Source organism: Eubalaena glacialis, chromosome 12 (assembly GCF_028564815.1).
Source record: "Eubalaena glacialis isolate mEubGla1 chromosome 12, mEubGla1.1.hap2.+ XY, whole genome shotgun sequence".
Lineage (NCBI taxonomy): Eukaryota > Metazoa > Chordata > Mammalia > Artiodactyla > Balaenidae > Eubalaena > Eubalaena glacialis.
Genome location: NC_083727.1, coordinates 57,518,953 through 57,537,038, shown reverse-complemented (window position 1 = coordinate 57,537,038; position 18,086 = coordinate 57,518,953). Strand labels below are relative to the sequence as shown.

General features: G+C 35.3%; 1 protein-coding gene across 5 annotated transcripts in view; it reads left to right on the top strand.

The window, feature by feature from the left end:
• GRIK2 (glutamate ionotropic receptor kainate type subunit 2) overlaps positions 1-18,086 on the top strand; it is a 645,523-nt gene that overhangs the window by 467,639 nt on the left and 159,798 nt on the right. For 4 of the 5 annotated variants that reach the window (XM_061207627.1, XM_061207628.1, XM_061207631.1 and 1 more), the window contains exon 10: positions 505-711. In XM_061207627.1, the coding sequence (XP_061063610.1) occupies positions 505-711 (207 nt within the window). Of the gene's footprint in view, positions 1-504; positions 712-6,462; positions 6,466-18,086 lie in introns of all 5 variants that reach the window. The other variant, XM_061207630.1, reaches the window with a different exon arrangement.

The window sequence follows — 18,086 nt, the reverse complement described above, 5'->3', positions numbered from 1 at the left end:
GTTCTTAGAACAAAAAGTGATAATGTATATAAAAGTCCCTAATTCAGTTCTTAGCACATGATAGGTAATTAGGTAATGACTTTTTTTCATTCTTTTATCAATAAATCTCAGTGAAACAGCACACCAGAAATTAATTATATGTTATAATTCAAATTGGGGTATTGTAATCATAGTGAAATTATGTCTTAGTATTATACATTGTATAGTATATATCTCATTATGTATTATTTATTATATGTGATATAAGATGTGGTATAAGATATATATCATTTTTATTATATAGTTGTGGCAAAGTTATATTTAAATATTCTCTTGTGAGACACAAGTATTCTCAAAGTAATCTGCCTTCATAGTGTTTCAAACTATATTAATTACAGTTAGAAGAAAATAAAATTGACTGTTCTAAATTACTGTGAAATTTTCTATCTTGTAAGAAACTTATAATTGTGAGAGTAAGTTTCATGATTAACTGACACTTCCTACCTTCATGTTTGCTGTTTCCAGGAAGAACCCTATGTCCTGTTTAAGAAGTCTGACAAACCTCTTTATGGAAATGATCGATTTGAGGGCTATTGCATTGACCTCCTCAGAGAGTTATCTACAATCCTTGGCTTTACATATGAAATTAGACTTGTGGAGGATGGGAAATATGGAGCCCAGGATGATGCCAATGGACAATGGAATGGAATGGTCCGTGAACTAATTGATCATGTAAGTCCATTTTCTCATTATTTATTAACTTTGGAAGATTTCTAATAGATTTACTTTTTTTTTTTGATGGTCAGGGGTTAATAATGTCAAAGAACAGTAATGTATTTTAAGTACTTATTTTTTTCAATAATGTTATTAAAAGTATATATTATTTTTGTCAAACATAAAGGATGTAAGGGATGTATATAGTTCTATTAGAGACAGATGTCTGTCTTAAATTAACTAGTAGTTAGTGATTTAATATCTTGAAGTATTTGGTCCTAATTTGTAAAATGGAATGTGGTTTCTTTTTTTTTTTATTTAACATCTTTATTGGAGTATAATTTAATTGGCTTACAATGTTGTGTTAGTTTCTGCCGTCCAACAAAATGAATCATCTATACGTATACATATATCCCCATATCCCATCCCTCTTGCATCTCCCTCCCATCCTCCCTATCCCACCCCTCTAAGTGGTCACAAAGCACCAAGCTGATCTCTCTGTGCTATGCGGCTGCTTCCCACTAGCTATCTATTTTACATTTGGCAGTGTATATATGTCAGTGCTACTCTCTCACTTCCTCCCAGCTTACCCTTCCCCCTCCCCGTGTCCTCAAGTCCATTCTCTACGTCAGCGTCTTTATTCCTGTCCTGCCCCTGGGTTTGTCAGAACCATTTTTTTTTTTTTTTTTTTAGATTCCATAGATATGTGTTAGCATACGGTATTTGTTTTTCTCTTTCTGACTTACTTCACTCTGTATGACAGATTCTAGGTCCATCCACCTACTACAAATAACTCAATTTCGTTTCTTTTTATGGCTGAGTAATATTCCATTGTATATATGTGCCACATTTTCTTTATCCATTCATCTGTCGATGGACACTTAGGTGGCTTCCACGTCCTGGCTATTGTAAATAGTGCTGCAATGAATATTGTGGTACATGACTCTTTTTGAATTATGGTTTTCTCAGGGTATATGCCCAGTAGTGGGATTGCTGGGTAGTATGGTAGTTCTATTTTTAGTTTTTTAAGGAACCTCCATACTGTTCTCCATAGTGGCTGTATCAGTTTACATTCCCCCACAACGGTGCAAGAGGGTTCCTTTTCTCCACACCCTCTCCAGCATTTATTGTTTGTAGATTTTTTGATGATGGCCATTCTGACTGGTGTGAGGTGATATCTCATTGTAGTATTGATTTGTATTTCTCTAATGATTAGTGTTGTTGAGCATCCTTTCATGTGTGTGTTGGCAATCTGTATATCTTCTTTGGAAAAATGTCTGTTAAGGTCTTCTGCCCATTTTTGGATTGGGTTGTTTGTTTTTTTGATATTGAGCTGCATGAGCTGCTTATATATTTTGGAGATTAATCCTTTGTCAGTTGCTTCATTTGCAAATATTTTCTCCCATTCTGAGGTTGTCTTTTCATCTTGTTTATGGTTTCCTTTGCTGTGCAAAAGCTTTTAAGTTTCATTAGGTCCCATTTGTTTATTTTTGTTTTTATTTCCATTTGTCTAGGAGATGGGTCAAAAAGGATCTTGCTGTGATTTATGTCACAGAGTGTTCTGCCTATGTTTTCGTCTAAGAGTTTTATAGTGTCTGGCCTTACATTTAGGTCTCTAATCCATTTTGAGTTTATTTTTGTGTATGGTGTTAGGCAGTGTTCTAATTTCATTCTTTTACATGCAGCTGTCTAGTTTTCCCAGCACCACTTTTTGAAGAGGTCTTTTCTCCATTGTATATTCCTGCCTCTTTATCAAAGATAAGGTGACCATATGTGCGTGTGTTTATCTCTGGGTTTTCTATACTGTTCCATTGATCTATATTTCTGTTTTTGTGCCGTAAGCATACTGTCTTCATTACTGTAGCTTTGTAGTATAGTCTGAAGTCACGGAGCCTGATTCCTCCAGCTCTGTTTTTCTTTCTCAAGATTGCTTTGGCTACTTGGGGTCCTTTGTGTTTTTATACAAATTGTGAAATTTTTTGTTCTAGTTCTGTGAAAAATGCCATTGGTAGTTTCATAGGGAGTGCATTGAGTCTGTAGATTGCTTTGGGTAGTATAGTCATTTTTCACAATGTTGATTCTCCCAATCCAAGAACATGGTATATCTCTCCATCTGTTGGTATCATCTTTAATTTCTTTCATCAGTGTCTTATAATTTTCTGCATACAGGTCTTTTGTCTCCTTAGGTAGGTTTATTCCTAGGTATTTTATTCTTTTTGTTGCAATGGTAAATGGGAGTGTTCCCTTAATTTCTCTTTCATATTTTTCATCATTAGTGTATAGGAATGCAAGAGATTTCTGTGCATTTATTTTGTATTCTGCTACTTTACCAAATTCATTGATTAGCTCTATTAGTTTTCTGGTAGCGTCTTTAGGATTCTCTATGTATAGTATCATGTCATATGCAAGCAGTGACTTTTACTTCTTCTTTTCCAATTTGTATTCCTTTTATTTCTTTTTCTTCTCTGATTGCCAAGGCTAGGACTTCCAAAACTATGTTGAATAATAGCGGTGAGAGTGGACATCCTTGTCTTGTTCCTGATCTTAGAGGAAATGCTTTCAGTTTTTCACCATTGAGAATGATGTTTGCTGTGGGTTTGTCATATATGGCCTTTATTATGTTGAGGTAGGTTCCCTCTATGCCCACTTTCTGGAGAGTTTTTATCATAAATGGTGTTGAATTTTGTCAAAAGATTTTTCTGCATCTATTGAGATGATCATATGGTTTTTATTCTTCAATTTGTTAATATGGTGTCTCACGTTGATTGATTTGCGTATATTGAAGAATCCTTGCATCCCTGGGGTAAATCCCACTTGATCATGGTGTATGATCCTTTTAATGTATTGTTGGATTCTGTTTGCTAGTATTTTGTTGAGGATTTTTGCATCTATATTCATCAGTGATATTGGTCTGTAATTTTCTTTTTTTGTAGTATTTTTGTCTGGTTTTGGTATCAGGGTGATGGTGGCATCATAGAATGAGTTTGGGAGTGTTCCTTCCTCTGCAATTTTTTGGAAGAGTTTGAGAAGGATGGGTGTTAGCTCTTCTCTAAATGTTTGATAGAATTCACCTGTGAAGCCATCTGGTCCTGGACTTTTGTTTGTTGGAAGATTTTTAATCACAGTTTCAATGTCATTACTTGTGATTGGTCTGTTCATATTTTCTGTTTCTTCCTGGTTCAGTCTTGGAAGGTTATACCTTTCTAAGAATTTGTCCATTTCTTCCAGGTTGTCCATTTTATTGGCATAGAGTTGCTTGTAGTAGTCTCTTAGGATGCTTTGTATTTCTGTGGTGTCTGTTATAACTTCTCCTTTTTCATTTCTAATTTTATTGATTTGAGTCCTCTCCCTCTTTTTCTTGATGAATCTGACTAATGGTTTATCAATTTTGTTTATCTCCTCAAAGAACCAGCTTTTAGTTTTATTGATCTTTGCTATTGTTTTCTTTGTTTCTATTTCATTTATTTCTGCTCTGATCTTTATGATTTCTTTCTTTCTGCTAACTTTGGGTTTTGTTTGTTCTTCTTTCTCTAGTTCCTTTAGCTGTAAGGTTAGATTGTTTGAGATTTTTCTTGTTTCTTGAGGTAGGCTTGCATAGCTATAAACTTCCCTCTTAGAACTGCTTTTGCTGTATCCCATAGGTTTTGGATCGTGGTGTTTTCATTGTCATTTGTCTCTAGGTATTTTTTGATTTCTCTTTGATTTCTTCAGTGATCTCTTGGTTATTTAGTAATGTAGCGTTTAGCCTCCATGTGTTTGTGTTTTTTATGTTTTTTCCCCTGTAATTCATTTCTAATCTCATAGCGTTGTTGTCAGAAAAGATGCTTGATATGATTTCAGTTTTCTTAAATTTACTGAGGCTTGACTTTTGACCCAAGATGTGATCTTCTTAAATAATTCTGAAAGCTTCCCACTTCTCTCCATCTCCACGGTCACATGGATTAGGTTCCCAATATGAGAATCATCCCCTTTTAATCTGTTATCTAACTATATCATTCAACTAAAGTCTTGTTTCAGGAAGAGAAATCTGATCATGACCCTCTTTTGCATAAAATCTTTCAGTAGTTTTCATTGTCCTAAGGATGTAGGACCAACTGTATAATATATTTACAAGCCCTTCTACATTTGGTTATTGTTTCTCTCCTATGGAAATCTTTCTGACCCTTCAAATAGACTCTCAGACCTTCTCCACCCTGCTTTCTGTGTTGGGAGGTTCTCCTACATAGAGTAAAGCAACAGAGCTTCCCAGTCAGTGGTCCAAGGGAGAGAGGAGAGTAAGGTTAGAATATTTATTTTCCTCCTCATTCCCTGAGATGTCGTCTTGAGCTGGCTTGTGCCCCCACACTGAATATCACAGTTTCTCATAATGGTGCCTGCTCTACACAAATGTCTCTCCTTCTCTCAGTTCCAGTTTATACCCTACATGGCTTTGTTTAATTCTGATCTTAGGGGTGGTTACCACTTAGCTGCTAATAGCCTCGGGTTCCTGCACCATCCCTTAAAATTTCCATTCACCGGTGGTTCTCAAAGTATATTCCATAGACCTGCAGAATCAGTATCACTTTCAAACTTGTTAGAAATGCAAATTTTCAAGTCCTACTCTAGACCTACCAGGTCTGAAACTCTGCAGTGAAACCTGGCAATCTCTATTTTAACAAGCCTTACTGATGAGATTCTGATGTTCCCTGAAGTTTGAGAATCATAAGTCCTTTTGTGAGTAAACCCTGCTCAGGTATCTTCATTTGAATGTGCACCTATTTTCTGCTGAGACCCTGACTGGCGAAGCTTTTTATATTTTCACTTATCCTGCTCTCTCCAGCCACATCCAGGTGGGCTTTATTCAGTCTTGTTCTCCTTTGCCTCTAGTCTAGTTTTCTGTCCCCAGCACTCTCAACCCCAGTCCAGCTCACCTCATCTAAATTGCTTTTGCTTAGTTTCAGAAACACTTCCCCAGTGAGGCTTCCCCGTCCCACCCCAGGAAGCCCACCTGCTATGAGTTTCCACATTGTTCTTATTACATAACACCATCACACTTTATTTTAATTACCAGCTTAATATCTATTCTATTTACTTGCATGTAAGTTGTGTAATAGTTATACTATCAAGCAAGGCTATTTCAGTTGCAAGTGTAAGAAACACGGCTAAATATAGCTTACACAAACATATATTTTTTTAAAAGCCCCATATTACAAAAAGCATCCAACAGTGATTTTCACTTCAAGTACATTGTATCCAGGGTCTTAAAGTAGACCATTGTATGCATTGGCCTCTCTCTCACTACCTTGTTATCTCTTGGCTTTGCTCTCTTTATAGATTTTATTCTTAAACACTTTCTTTCCACATGGTGACAAAGGAGGCTCAAGTTGGCACTAGGCCAGTGGCTCTCAACTAGGGGCAATTTTTTCTCCAGGAGACATTTGACAATGTTGGGAGACGTTTTTATTGTCATAACTTAAGGAAGTGGGAGAGATATTGCTACTGCCATCAAGGGGTAGAGGCTAGAGATGCTAGTCTCTAAATAATGCACAAGATAGCCCCTCACAACAAAAATTACTTGCCCCAAATATCAATAGTGTTGAAGTTGAGAAACTCTAATCTAGGTTTATCTGTTTCTTAGAGTCCTCCTTCTGAAAGAGATAGTGGTCTCCTTTTGCCAAAGTGTCAGCAAAATCTATTGCACGGTGTTGGGGTGAGGTGGGAGGGGTGTCAGTTGGGCCAGCTTTGGACCATGTGCCCATCTGGGAACTAATCCATAAGGCTGGGGTAGAGAAGGTAGTTATTGGAATGGCCACACTTGGATCATATGTCCACATCTGGAACTGTGGGACAGAATCGGCCACATCTGAATTATGGTACTTATAATTTTTATGTGAACTTGGGGGCAGAGGCAAGCAATATTTATTTTAAACCAGCTATGTGCCAATCCATTTTCTAGATGTTCTAGGTTTTACTTGGTTAAGTAGAAGGGGAATAACCGTCAAGAGGCTGAATTTATTCAGGTGTTGTGATGGGGAAATATAATTAAAAATAAGATCTTCTTCCAATCCAGGAAAGTTCTCCACAAAGCTAGAAGAAAAAGAAAATTTTATTATTGAATAAGCATTACACGAGAATGTGATGTACACTTTAGGCAATTTGCTAAGAGATTGCAAAGACAGAAAGAAATATCACCCTTTTATGTAGCCAAGCAGACACAACGCATTACATACGTGTTCTCAAGATAAGCAATAACTAGTCCTCAAGAAATCTTGAAAGTACTATTTATCACACATAGTTCATATTAAATTTATTTGGTAATTGAGGTGACCATCTCTGTTAGATAATTGGCTTTATACAGTAGAAAAATAAGATTCTCATATCTTTATGACAGCAGGTAGATTTTAGGCACTTGCCCACCAAAGTTAGCTCCTACCCTCCCACAGAAATTTGGAGTTAGGGTGCACTCTTCCTTGGTGATTCCTTTTCAAAGACATACTTCCCAGGTCCTTGAGAAAGGCATCCGCTGGTGGGAAACCTGACAAGAGGCTTAACTAACTTTTAAAGATTTATATACATTTCAAAAAGAGAGAGAGAGAAAGGACTTACAATTATAAGTTTTCTTAAGTAAATGTTCTAAGAAAAGGGGAGGGGCCTCTTTGATTATTTTCAATAGAGAGAATTGATTCTCTTATGTTTAATTTGTATTTGTCCTTACAGTTGCAAGTCTAATTATTTTAGTAATAACTGTTTTTACCACCTTCTTCTCTCTCCTTCCTTCTTGAAAGGACCCTCAATGTATAGGGTTTGACAAGATCTCTCAAATTCATTTTAATCTAACCAGGGACAGTTCTTGGTGGTACAATATGAAGATAGCACCTCAGAAAGTTATTAGGAGAAAGTGGCTCCCTGAGGCATTGTTAGTCCTTGGAAAATGACAAGCCTTTCCCCTAAAAGCACCTTCCTCCCCCATCATTTCCACAACAGGGCTGCATAACACGTGTACTAGTAAGTACTTGGTGAGACAGTTGTGGGTTCAAGTCCTAATTCTTTTACTACGTAGTTTTATGCCTTGGGCACATTGCTTTAAACTCTTTAAGGCTTAGTTTTCTCAAAAATAAAATAGAGATAATGTCATATTAAGAATTAGGAATTTTATGTATATATATATATACACACACACATGTTTCCTAATGCGGTGTCTGACAAATAATAGATAATCAACAAATGGAGACATAGTAAGTTTGAACTAATAAGTTCAAAGTTTTTGTCTTCTTACTTATCCTATATTTCTACTATAGTGTTTATGAGTATTCTTGTTGAAGACTAAAAAAGTATAATATTTAGACAGTATTACAATGATAAAGATGTAGGGATTATAGTTGCTATTGATATTAATTTTATATTGAATTATAGTAAAATCAGTGTTAAGTTTTAATGTAAAATTTATTAGTTGGAACCTTCAATGTTCAAATATCTCAGTGTTTTCCTACCTAAATGATCATGTCTTGTGAATGATAGCTTTATATTAGAATTAATTAAACATAGGGAAGAATTAATAGGGGATCAAATTCACTGTTAGATTGGTAATAGGTAGGATAAAGGGGGAAAATGATGTTTAACAAAGCAGCGGCATCTAATTTTTTTGAAAATTACTATTGAAGATTATTATTATTATTTTTTAATGTTTATTTATTTTCTTATTAGTCATCCATTTTATACACATCAGTGTATACATGTCAATCCCAATCTCCCAATTGAATATTATTTTTAAATCAAATAAATCATTACTGGAAAAGTCAAAATGTTTTTAGATCTTCTTATATTTATTTTATGACTTGGTATTGTGTCAGATTTGAGTTATATCTATGACTGAATGTTAAGAGATTTATTTTCCTTGCTTGAATCCTTTAAACCAGAACTTCTGAAATATATATATAACACAATGTTCATTGCAGCACTATTTACAATAGCCAGGATGTGGAAGCCACCTAAGTGTCCGTCGACAGATGAATGGATAAAGAAGATGTGGCACATATATACAATGGAATATTACTCAGCCATAAAAAGAAACGAAATTGAGTTATTTGTAGTGAGGTGGATGGACCTAGAGTCTGTCATACAGAGTGAAGTAAGTCAGAAAGAGAAAAACAAATACTGTATGCTAACACATATATATGGAATCTAAAAAAAAAAAAGGTTCTGATGAACCTAAGGGCAGGACAGGAATAAAGACACAGATGTAGAGAATGGACTTGAGGGCACAGGGACACGGGGAAGGGGAAGGGGAAGGGGAAGCTGGGATGAAGTGAGAGAGTAGCATTGACATATATACACTACCAAATGTAAAATAGATAGCTAGTGGGAAGCAGCTGCATGGCACAGGGAGATCAGCTCGGTGCTTTGCGACCACCTAGAGGAGTGGGATAGGGAGGGTGGGTGGGAGACACAAGAGAGAGGAGACATGGGGATATACGTATGCATATAGTTGATTCACTTTGTTATACAGCAGAAACTAACACGACACTGTAAAGCAATTATACTCCAATAAAGATGTTTTAAAAAAAATTCCCCAGAGACTCATTATTTGGTATGTTTCATGAAATATTAATAGTATGTCCTATTACAGAGAAAATAAAGGAGCAATCTATGCAGTTTTTCATTAATATAGATGACTACTCTTTTTAGTATTTTAACTCTAAGTGGTCTTTTCATCAGGCTAACCATCATTTGAGATTTATGATGATTGGTGACCTGGATCGTTCTATTTGAAATTTGTTGGGCAGATATAAAGGCTGAAAATTTTTGTGAGCCATCAAACTGATTAAAATCTTTATCAGGACACTATTTTACTGTATCAGTTCACTGCATCCACAGTCTTCTGTATTGAGGTATATACATGGTAGCGTTCATTTGCTTCAAATATACTGAAAATAACTAGGAGACACAAATAACAGGATTGCAGAAAGTGTTCAGCATTCAAGAATATTTATTGAAAGAGTGACACAAATGGTCCACAGTGTGCCACAACAAATGTGAAACTCAAGCATCTTGCTCCTTAGAGAATATGTGACATATTTTCCAAATGCTTTTCTTCTTATGTTGTCTCCCAGGGGCCGCAATGAAAGTGTCTATTCATGCTCCAAGGAAAGAAATAAAGAGTGACATATTTTCCTCAGAAAATTAAAAACATCATAACTTTTTGTATAATATTTTATGAAATATTGGATCGAGTTTTTCACTCTTAAAAGCAAGCTTAGCTATTAAACCTGACATAGAAGTGATGAGTACACAGAAACTTGCTAATGCAACCATTGTATTAAGTTGGACATACATTTACTTGTAGCTTTGGGCTATGTATTCCTTATGGCTAATAACTCATTTGTGGGCTCATGAGACAACTGTTTTTTGTTATTCATAAATCCAACTAGAGTTATTCATAAGCATGAGGGGAAACACCTAAGCTGCAATAAGCTAGCAGCACATATTATTATGGGACTCCTTGAAGGAGACAAGGGCTGTTGCATTACTTTCCAATCTTTGGTGATGTTTGCCTTGGCAGTGGAAAACCAGGAAGATTTATGCTTGTAAACATCCATACATAAGTTAATAAAGCAGGATGTCAAGTCTCTTTTTGTGCAGGCTAAAAATAGACCTCAGATCTGTCCCTACCTTCCAGTTTTACACCCACCAACCTAGTTCAGACACTTGCCACCTCATTATGTATTTATTATGTACCTCCTGCCTCTTCTTTAGGAATCCACCTACACATTATAGTCGTGTTCTTCTTTAATAACTAGTGACTTCTCAAAGCTGTCCCACTCAAAGTATTGCAGAGATGCCAATAGATGGTACTATAAACTTGCAAGTACGCATGTTGACCTTTCATTTATTTCTCACTGTCCCCTGACACCTAGTGGTTCATGCAGTCCTTAAGCTCTTTCACCTTGTCACCTGTTTTAAAGTACACCTCCAGGGTTCCATGTTGGGACTCTGCTTACCTAGGCTTTTCCTGATCATTTCACACTTCTAAAGAGCCCACTTTTATGAACACCTGTAGACCTCCTACTTCTGGTGCTTGATCACAGACACTCCTTGCTACCTGAAATCCTTTGTCCTTTCATCTTTCACACAGAATAAGCCCCAGCTGGAGGCAAATTTCCGAATGCCTTTAAGCCAGTGATCTGCAGGGGGCTTCTCTGATCTAGTGTCATAATGCTGATAAAATCTGTGAGGGAATACTGTGTACTCATACTCCTCAGATCTACAGTTACTTCTTAACTGCAAATTTGGGAATTTGGGTGCTATCTGTCTATCTATCTACCTACCTACCTATGCTGTGTAGCCTTGGGAAAGCTATTTATTCTGTTTTGAGGTCAGTTTTATCACATGTACCGGGGGAATAATGATACTCACTCGTAGAATGATGGTGTGGATTGAACGTTAATATCTGAGAGTGGAACAGCCCTGTAGCCATTTTTAACTTATTCAGATACATCAGTGGGACAGCAGAGATGGGGGATGGATGGGGGGAGACACAGGGAAGGGGAGAAGGATAACAACAGGGAGAAAGAACAAATTAAATGTTGTCGGACAGTGATGCTGAACCCACTGTAGGTCTCATGACTTACTGTGTGAAAGCTCCTGGCACAGACGTATACTCTCACGTACACAGATACAGACTTTAAAAAAAAGAAGTAACCTAACTTCTAGTCAAAAACTGCTAATTAATCTGGTATGCAACGATAGGAATTGAATTCAGTTCTATGACTGGAATGTTTAATGAGTCTTTGAATCATATTTGAGAAGCTGACTCTGAGGACATGAATGTATTACACAGGTGTGTTACCTGTCAAATAGGAAATATTATTATTATTATTACTGTTAATATATCCGAAGGAATACCAAATGTTTTCTTTCATGTTGCTTTATCTTGGTTATTAAACACCAGAAGTTAGTTTGATTATGGTTGAACCATGATTGTATTTAAAATGGATAATTGACAATATGTATGCTATGGTATTATCAGAGGGCTTTTTTTTTTTTTTAATTTATTTATGGCTGTGTTGGGTCTTCGTTTCTGTGCGAGGGCTTTCTCTAGTTGTGGCAAGCGGGGGCCACTCTTCATCGCGGTGTGCGGGCCTCTCACTATCGTGGCCTCTCTTGTTGCGGAGCACAGGCTCCAGACGCGCAGGCTCAGCAGTTGTGGCTCACGGGCCTAGTTGCTCCGCGGCATGTGGGATCTTCCCAGACCAGGGCTCGAACCCGTGTCCCCTGCATTGGCAGGCAGACTCTCAACCACTTGGCCACCAGGGAAGCCCCAGAGGGCATTTTTTTATCATTACCACTAAAAAACAAGAGATTTTTAAAGCCATATTCTCAGTCTTTTTACATCATTAGAATTGTTTAGATCAGACTATGAGAAGTGTTTGTTTGTTTGTTGCTTAGCTCTTTAAGAGATGCCAAAGAACTTTACAACTTCTTTGGGCTTAGAAAGACTTCTCTTTTAATATTATTAACCGTTTGTGGTTGGTAAGAGAGTGGATTGGTCAATAAAAGCTTTTTTTTTTCTTTTTAATGAGACTTTTTTATAACTTCAAGTGCTGTTGACATTTTAAAAGCAAACAAACAAAAACTTGATCATTTGACAGATCAAGAAAAGAATGAGAAAATTTCTGTTTTAGTTTATAAAACAACTATGGCAAAGTGGGAAGTCTGTTAGGACCTAATTCCCCCTTATTTTACATAATTTTTAAGAAGACCAGTGATGCTATGGTTTTCCAGCTGCCTGAATGCTTCCCAGCATGCTGCCTCAGCAATGCAATTGGTGTTTAACACTATCAAGCCTTTTGTGATTCATGAATGAGCCTTGGAGGACCTCACTGTAATTTGCCTTGCCTTCTAATTGCTCTTTTATTACATACTAGGGAGGAAATCAAACATTTGTTTTTCAAGGAACAGTCTCCAGGTATTATCACAAAAATAAAAAGGCTAAATCAAAAAAACAGTTTCTAACTAAATAGGAATTGACTTGTGCTGTAGCTTTGAATTTTGATATCATGTTGTCTCAACTCTGCATTCTAGTGGAAGCATTCTAGTATTTCAGTTAAAAAAATTGAATAGGGTTAATATTATTATCACTATTTTTTTTTTTTTAATTTTGGGAAAAATCACTAAAACATAGAAGTACAAATTTATTTATAATTTCCTATGACCCAGCAGTGGCAACTGTTAACATGTTTGTTAACTTTGCTTCAAGTTTCTCTCTTTTAATACAAAAGTTATAAAACATTACAGATAATGTTGAAGTCCCTTACTCACCGTAAAATTTCTCAATTTAGTAATTTCCAAATGAATTGCAAAAGATAAAATTACATTTCCCTCATCCCTCCCCACATGTAACCACTCTTAAGTTTGATGTTCTCCTGGTCCATTTTGTATAAATTTCTTAAAGTATTTGGTAGTATTTTTATTTAACCAGTCTCTACTGAGATTCAAATTATTTCCAGTGTTATGCTATGAAAACAAATGCTGTCAGAAAGAGCCATGTCTCGTCTTGTTGTCTTGTCTCCTGGAGCACCTGTGTCAAGAGCTTCTCTAAGAGATGTACTGGGAAAGGAATTGCTAGTCAGAGTTTACGGATATTTTCAGTTTCATTAGATATTGAAAATATTGTTCTACAAATTGTTTTACCAATGTACATTTTTGCCAGTAGTTTGTAAGAGTTCTGCTTCTCTGCAAAATCGCTAACATGAGATTCTCACTATTTGAATTTGGTCAGTCTAAAGACACATGGAATCCCATTGCTTTAATTTATATTCCCTGATTACTAGCTTCTTCCCGCTCCCTCCATATTTATTAACTTTTTGTTTCTCTTTCCTGAAAATCCCATTTACTTCCTTTGCCTTTCCTTATTGATACATAGTAATTTGTTATATTTTCTGAATACTAATAATGCAAATATTTTTCCTGGTTAGGATCATGTCATTTAATTTGTTTAAAACATGTGTATAGGTACCTGTCTGTGTTTGTGTGAGTTTTGGTATGAAGTTTTAAAGTTTGAGTTTGTTAATTTACTTATTTTTTTCTTCATAGTTGTGATGTTTTCACTTCTCTGTTGGGGAAATTCTTCCTTAACTGGAACTCATTAAGATATTCTATTATTTAAGAGTCGTAACGTTTTTGTTTTTCAAATTTAATTCTTTCACCACATGCAGTTTGTTCATTAAGTCCACACAGGTTGGACTTCACTTAAGTAAAAGTCTGAATTCCTTCCACTCTCTTCATGAAGATAGACAACCAAATAGTCCAGGCCAGACATATTTGTTAATAATTTTCTTTTCTCTGAAAAAAAGGCAACTTAGAAAGCAATTGATTTTTACTTTCAGTGAGAAATCTTATGACTGTTAACTTAGACCTTAGAGCTAGGTATTAGGAAGAGCACATGACACTTTAAAAAGGGCTAATGTAGTTCTCTATAATTGAAATATTTTTCTCAATGATTTAAACAGCAAGTTGTTGAAAGTGGAAATGTACTGTCAAATAGTTCAGAGACAAAACTATTGAGAAAGTTACTCCAGAAGCAGGAGACCGCAGACCAGTATAATTCTGATTTATACTATATAATAGATTATGATTCACTAGAAATTATCCCATAGTGGGTACTTAGCAACCGCTTGTTGAATGTCTCTTCCGGGAGAGACACTGTTAACTACAGCATTAACAATACCTTTTAAATATAATGGTTTTATTTGATTTTTTCTATGTACTTTCACAGTAACATTGACGTCATGTTTAGAAATATTTGTGTTTTTTAAACATAAACTTTTTTTAAAACTTTGAAATTTTGATGTATTCTCAAGATTTTTAAAATAAATTATTTCCCTAATAATGATCTCTTGGTATGCTATTTAGTTGTAATATTATAGCAAAAACCATCATTAAGGATTATTTTATTTTGTAATTATATAATAAATTATTGAATAAATATCCTCCATGGATACTACTGAGTTCTTCAAACGTGATTCTTGAACTTAAAATACTTAAAATATTGGTAAAATAAATGCTTTGGACATAAATATTGTCAGAAAAAGTAGCACAAGACATAATTTGAAGCTTAAGAGGAAGTAAAATGCTAAATTGGGATTATAGAGACTCCTATAGATGTATAGAAACTCCTATACATCCTATACATAATTTTGCCTCTGACACAACAATATACAACTAATCAGTCTCACACTGCAGGACACTGAAACTTTTCTTTGACATAGTCAGAAAAGGCTTCTTAAAAAAAGAAAGCTTTTAAAAAGCTTCCTAAATGAACAGAGGGAAACAGATTAGAATGGAGAAGGCTTGAAGTTGAGAATTTGATGATGACTCAAACAAATAAAGTACTATATAAAAATGAAAGTAGACAAATAAATTAAGGGCAAGGGTATTCTGGGAGAAAATTGCCCACAGGAGCAGATCAAAAATCTAGAATTATTTGAGTTCAATAATAAGAAGTTTGTATTTGAGTCAGAGAGTGAATTTACAGTGACACTGTTAAAGCAGGGGGCTGGAAAATCTGTTTATCTGTGGTATATGGCATTATTTAATAATAAACACTGATTTGCATCTACCGTTATCAGAAAAGCAGAATAAATGTAACTGAAATCAGATATAAACAAGTGTGGCTTTTAAAAAAAATTTTATTTTATATTGGAGTATAGTTGATTAACAATGTTGTGTTAGTTTCAGGTGTACAGCAAAGTGATTCAGTTATACGTATACATGTATCTATTCTCTTTCAAATTCTTTTCCCATTTAGGTTATTATAGAGTATTGAGCAGAGTTCCCTGTGCTATATAGTAGGTCCTTGTTGGTTCTCTATTTTAAATAAATTTGGCTTCTTTTTAAGGTGACATTTTCTTTAGAACATAAAACAAATCTAAATAACAAAACAAAGTCCTAAACAAAAGCTAAAAAAATTCAAAAGTACAACCATAGCATGAATTTTCTTAATAGAATAAATATCATTTCTTTGTTAACTGTGCCTGGATTTTCCTTTCTCATGAGTTATGTGGAATTGCTTTGCAAAGTAAATTTGAATAATGGAAATAATATAATTGCCAAAAAATGATATTCTTCATGATATCCCTAAATGCAAGTATAATTCAATACTAACTCAGCATTTTTCTGTTTGTCATAATTTTAGCCACTAAAGATATATAGATAAATATGAATCCTAGGTGAGATAGGCACATAAATAATTTTTATATACTTCAGGTAATGCAATGATAGAGATATTCCCAAGATATTTTGGGAAAACTGACTGATATATATCTAATTCTGTCTGGGAGGAAAAGGATCAAGGAAGTCTTTAAGCTTAAATTGTAAGAAAATGACAGATGCTTTTTCCAATACACTATATTTAATGCTGCAGTTAATTTAATTTTAGCGTGTAGTTCTACCTGAACGATATTATTTTATATACCATCACACATGACTAAAATAGTGAACTCCAACTTGGTCAGGTTCATTTAAATGTATTGAGAAACAATTCAATTTAAGATAAACTCTGATCTAATTCAGAAAATTTTTGAAGACAGGATTAACAAAAGGAAAAAAGATTTCTGTATCTCTTTGTCTGATAGGTTTATTTTTATTAATTAAGAACAATCTATTGAGAATGAATTTATTTGTTAGCATGTAATTACATTAACATTAACCAATGTTGTTTTATGCTAAAATCATGTGTCTGCACCCATAGAATTTCCTAGTCACTTATAATTACATTTAAGGTTTTCTGGTTCCTCGAGGACATTACGTTTGCTAAAGATAAAGCTGTTGAAGGGAAAAATTTATTTCTCACAGATTTAATTATGATGATATTTCTGATCAAATTTTTTAAAACATTATCCAACTTGGATTATTGGAAGATCAGAGATACTGTCTATGGGGTATATTCAAGTACAAATATATTTACTTGTTTATGTGACAATATTTAGTTTAGTATTAGACAATATAAAACTATATTTTATGTCCTTGTATTTTCTTCTCTTTGGAAATGATTAACTTTGATACCTTATGATACAGTATACTCTTTTCTTTCACCTTAGATTAATTTTTTAGCAACATTTAGACTCCAAATATTCTCTTTGATGTCACTTTGTTTCTCAATAGATACATCTTCAGGCTTCTCTCTCAGTTTACAATATAAGCTCTGAGAGAAACTATATCTCTAGGACTTAGCACAGTGCCTAATACACAATAGATACTTAATGAGTGTTTGTTAAATAAATCCACCCTATTTTCCATCGCTGTCAGTTTGGCCAATGCCGCTTACAAAGCTACTTACAAATAGGAGTACGTCTCAAATGAATTTCCCCAACCGTCACACTCTGGAGGTCGACTTCCATGCTTTGTCTCCTCCCTGTAGGTGTCAGTGCCTTCACTGAAGCAGGAATGATTTCACGTTCGTCTTGGTACCTTCCATAACAGCCACCGCAGGGCCTCACACAGGGTGGAGACGGTTAATAAACATCTGTAGAATAAACGAATGGGTAATAGTTGTCCACCTCACCTCTACCCCTCTACACACTACGGGAGTGCAGTAACCTTCACCTCACACCTGTGATTCTACTCCAAGCCATAGCTGTGCTATCATCACAGATTCCTTCTGAAAAAAATAAATTTGGGTAAGATTGTTGAACTTAAGAGAAATTAGAATTTTAAAATGGAAAAATTAGTCATAGCTACAGAATAATAGATAAAGGCATTCTGAAATAATATCCCAAATGTAGGCACATAGGAAAGTCATCTTCAAATGTTTCTCAAACAAATATTGGCAGATATATCAGATAATACATGATGTAATCATAGGAGGGCATGATTTAGGGAAAACACTTTTAGGATAAGACACTTAGAGTAGGTACCTGTGTACTTACACCCCCGCCAAAATAATAGGTACACAAAAGGTTAAAATTGTCACAGTTGTATTTGTATAAATTAAATGAAACCTGATTAGCTAAGACACTATCAACAGATAGCTTGGGGCTTCCCTGGTGGCACAGTGGTTGAGAGTCTGCCTGCCAATGCAGGGGACATGGGTACGAGCCCTGGTCTGGGAAGATCCCACATGCCGTGGAGTGGCTGAGCCCATGGGCCACAACTACTGAGCCTGTGCGTCTGGAGCCTGTGCTCCGCAGCAAGAGAGGCCACGACAGTGAGAGGTCCGCGCACCGCGATGAGGAGTGGCCCCCGCTTGCCACAACTAGAGAAAGACCTCGCGCAGAGACGAAGACCCAACACAGCCAAAAATAAATAAATTAATAAATTAATTTAAAAAAAAAAGATAGCTTGTCCTCAGGGAAGGAGCAGAATAGAAATATTGTGTGCACTGTTAGCGAAGTGTCATCAATATAAAAGTAACAATT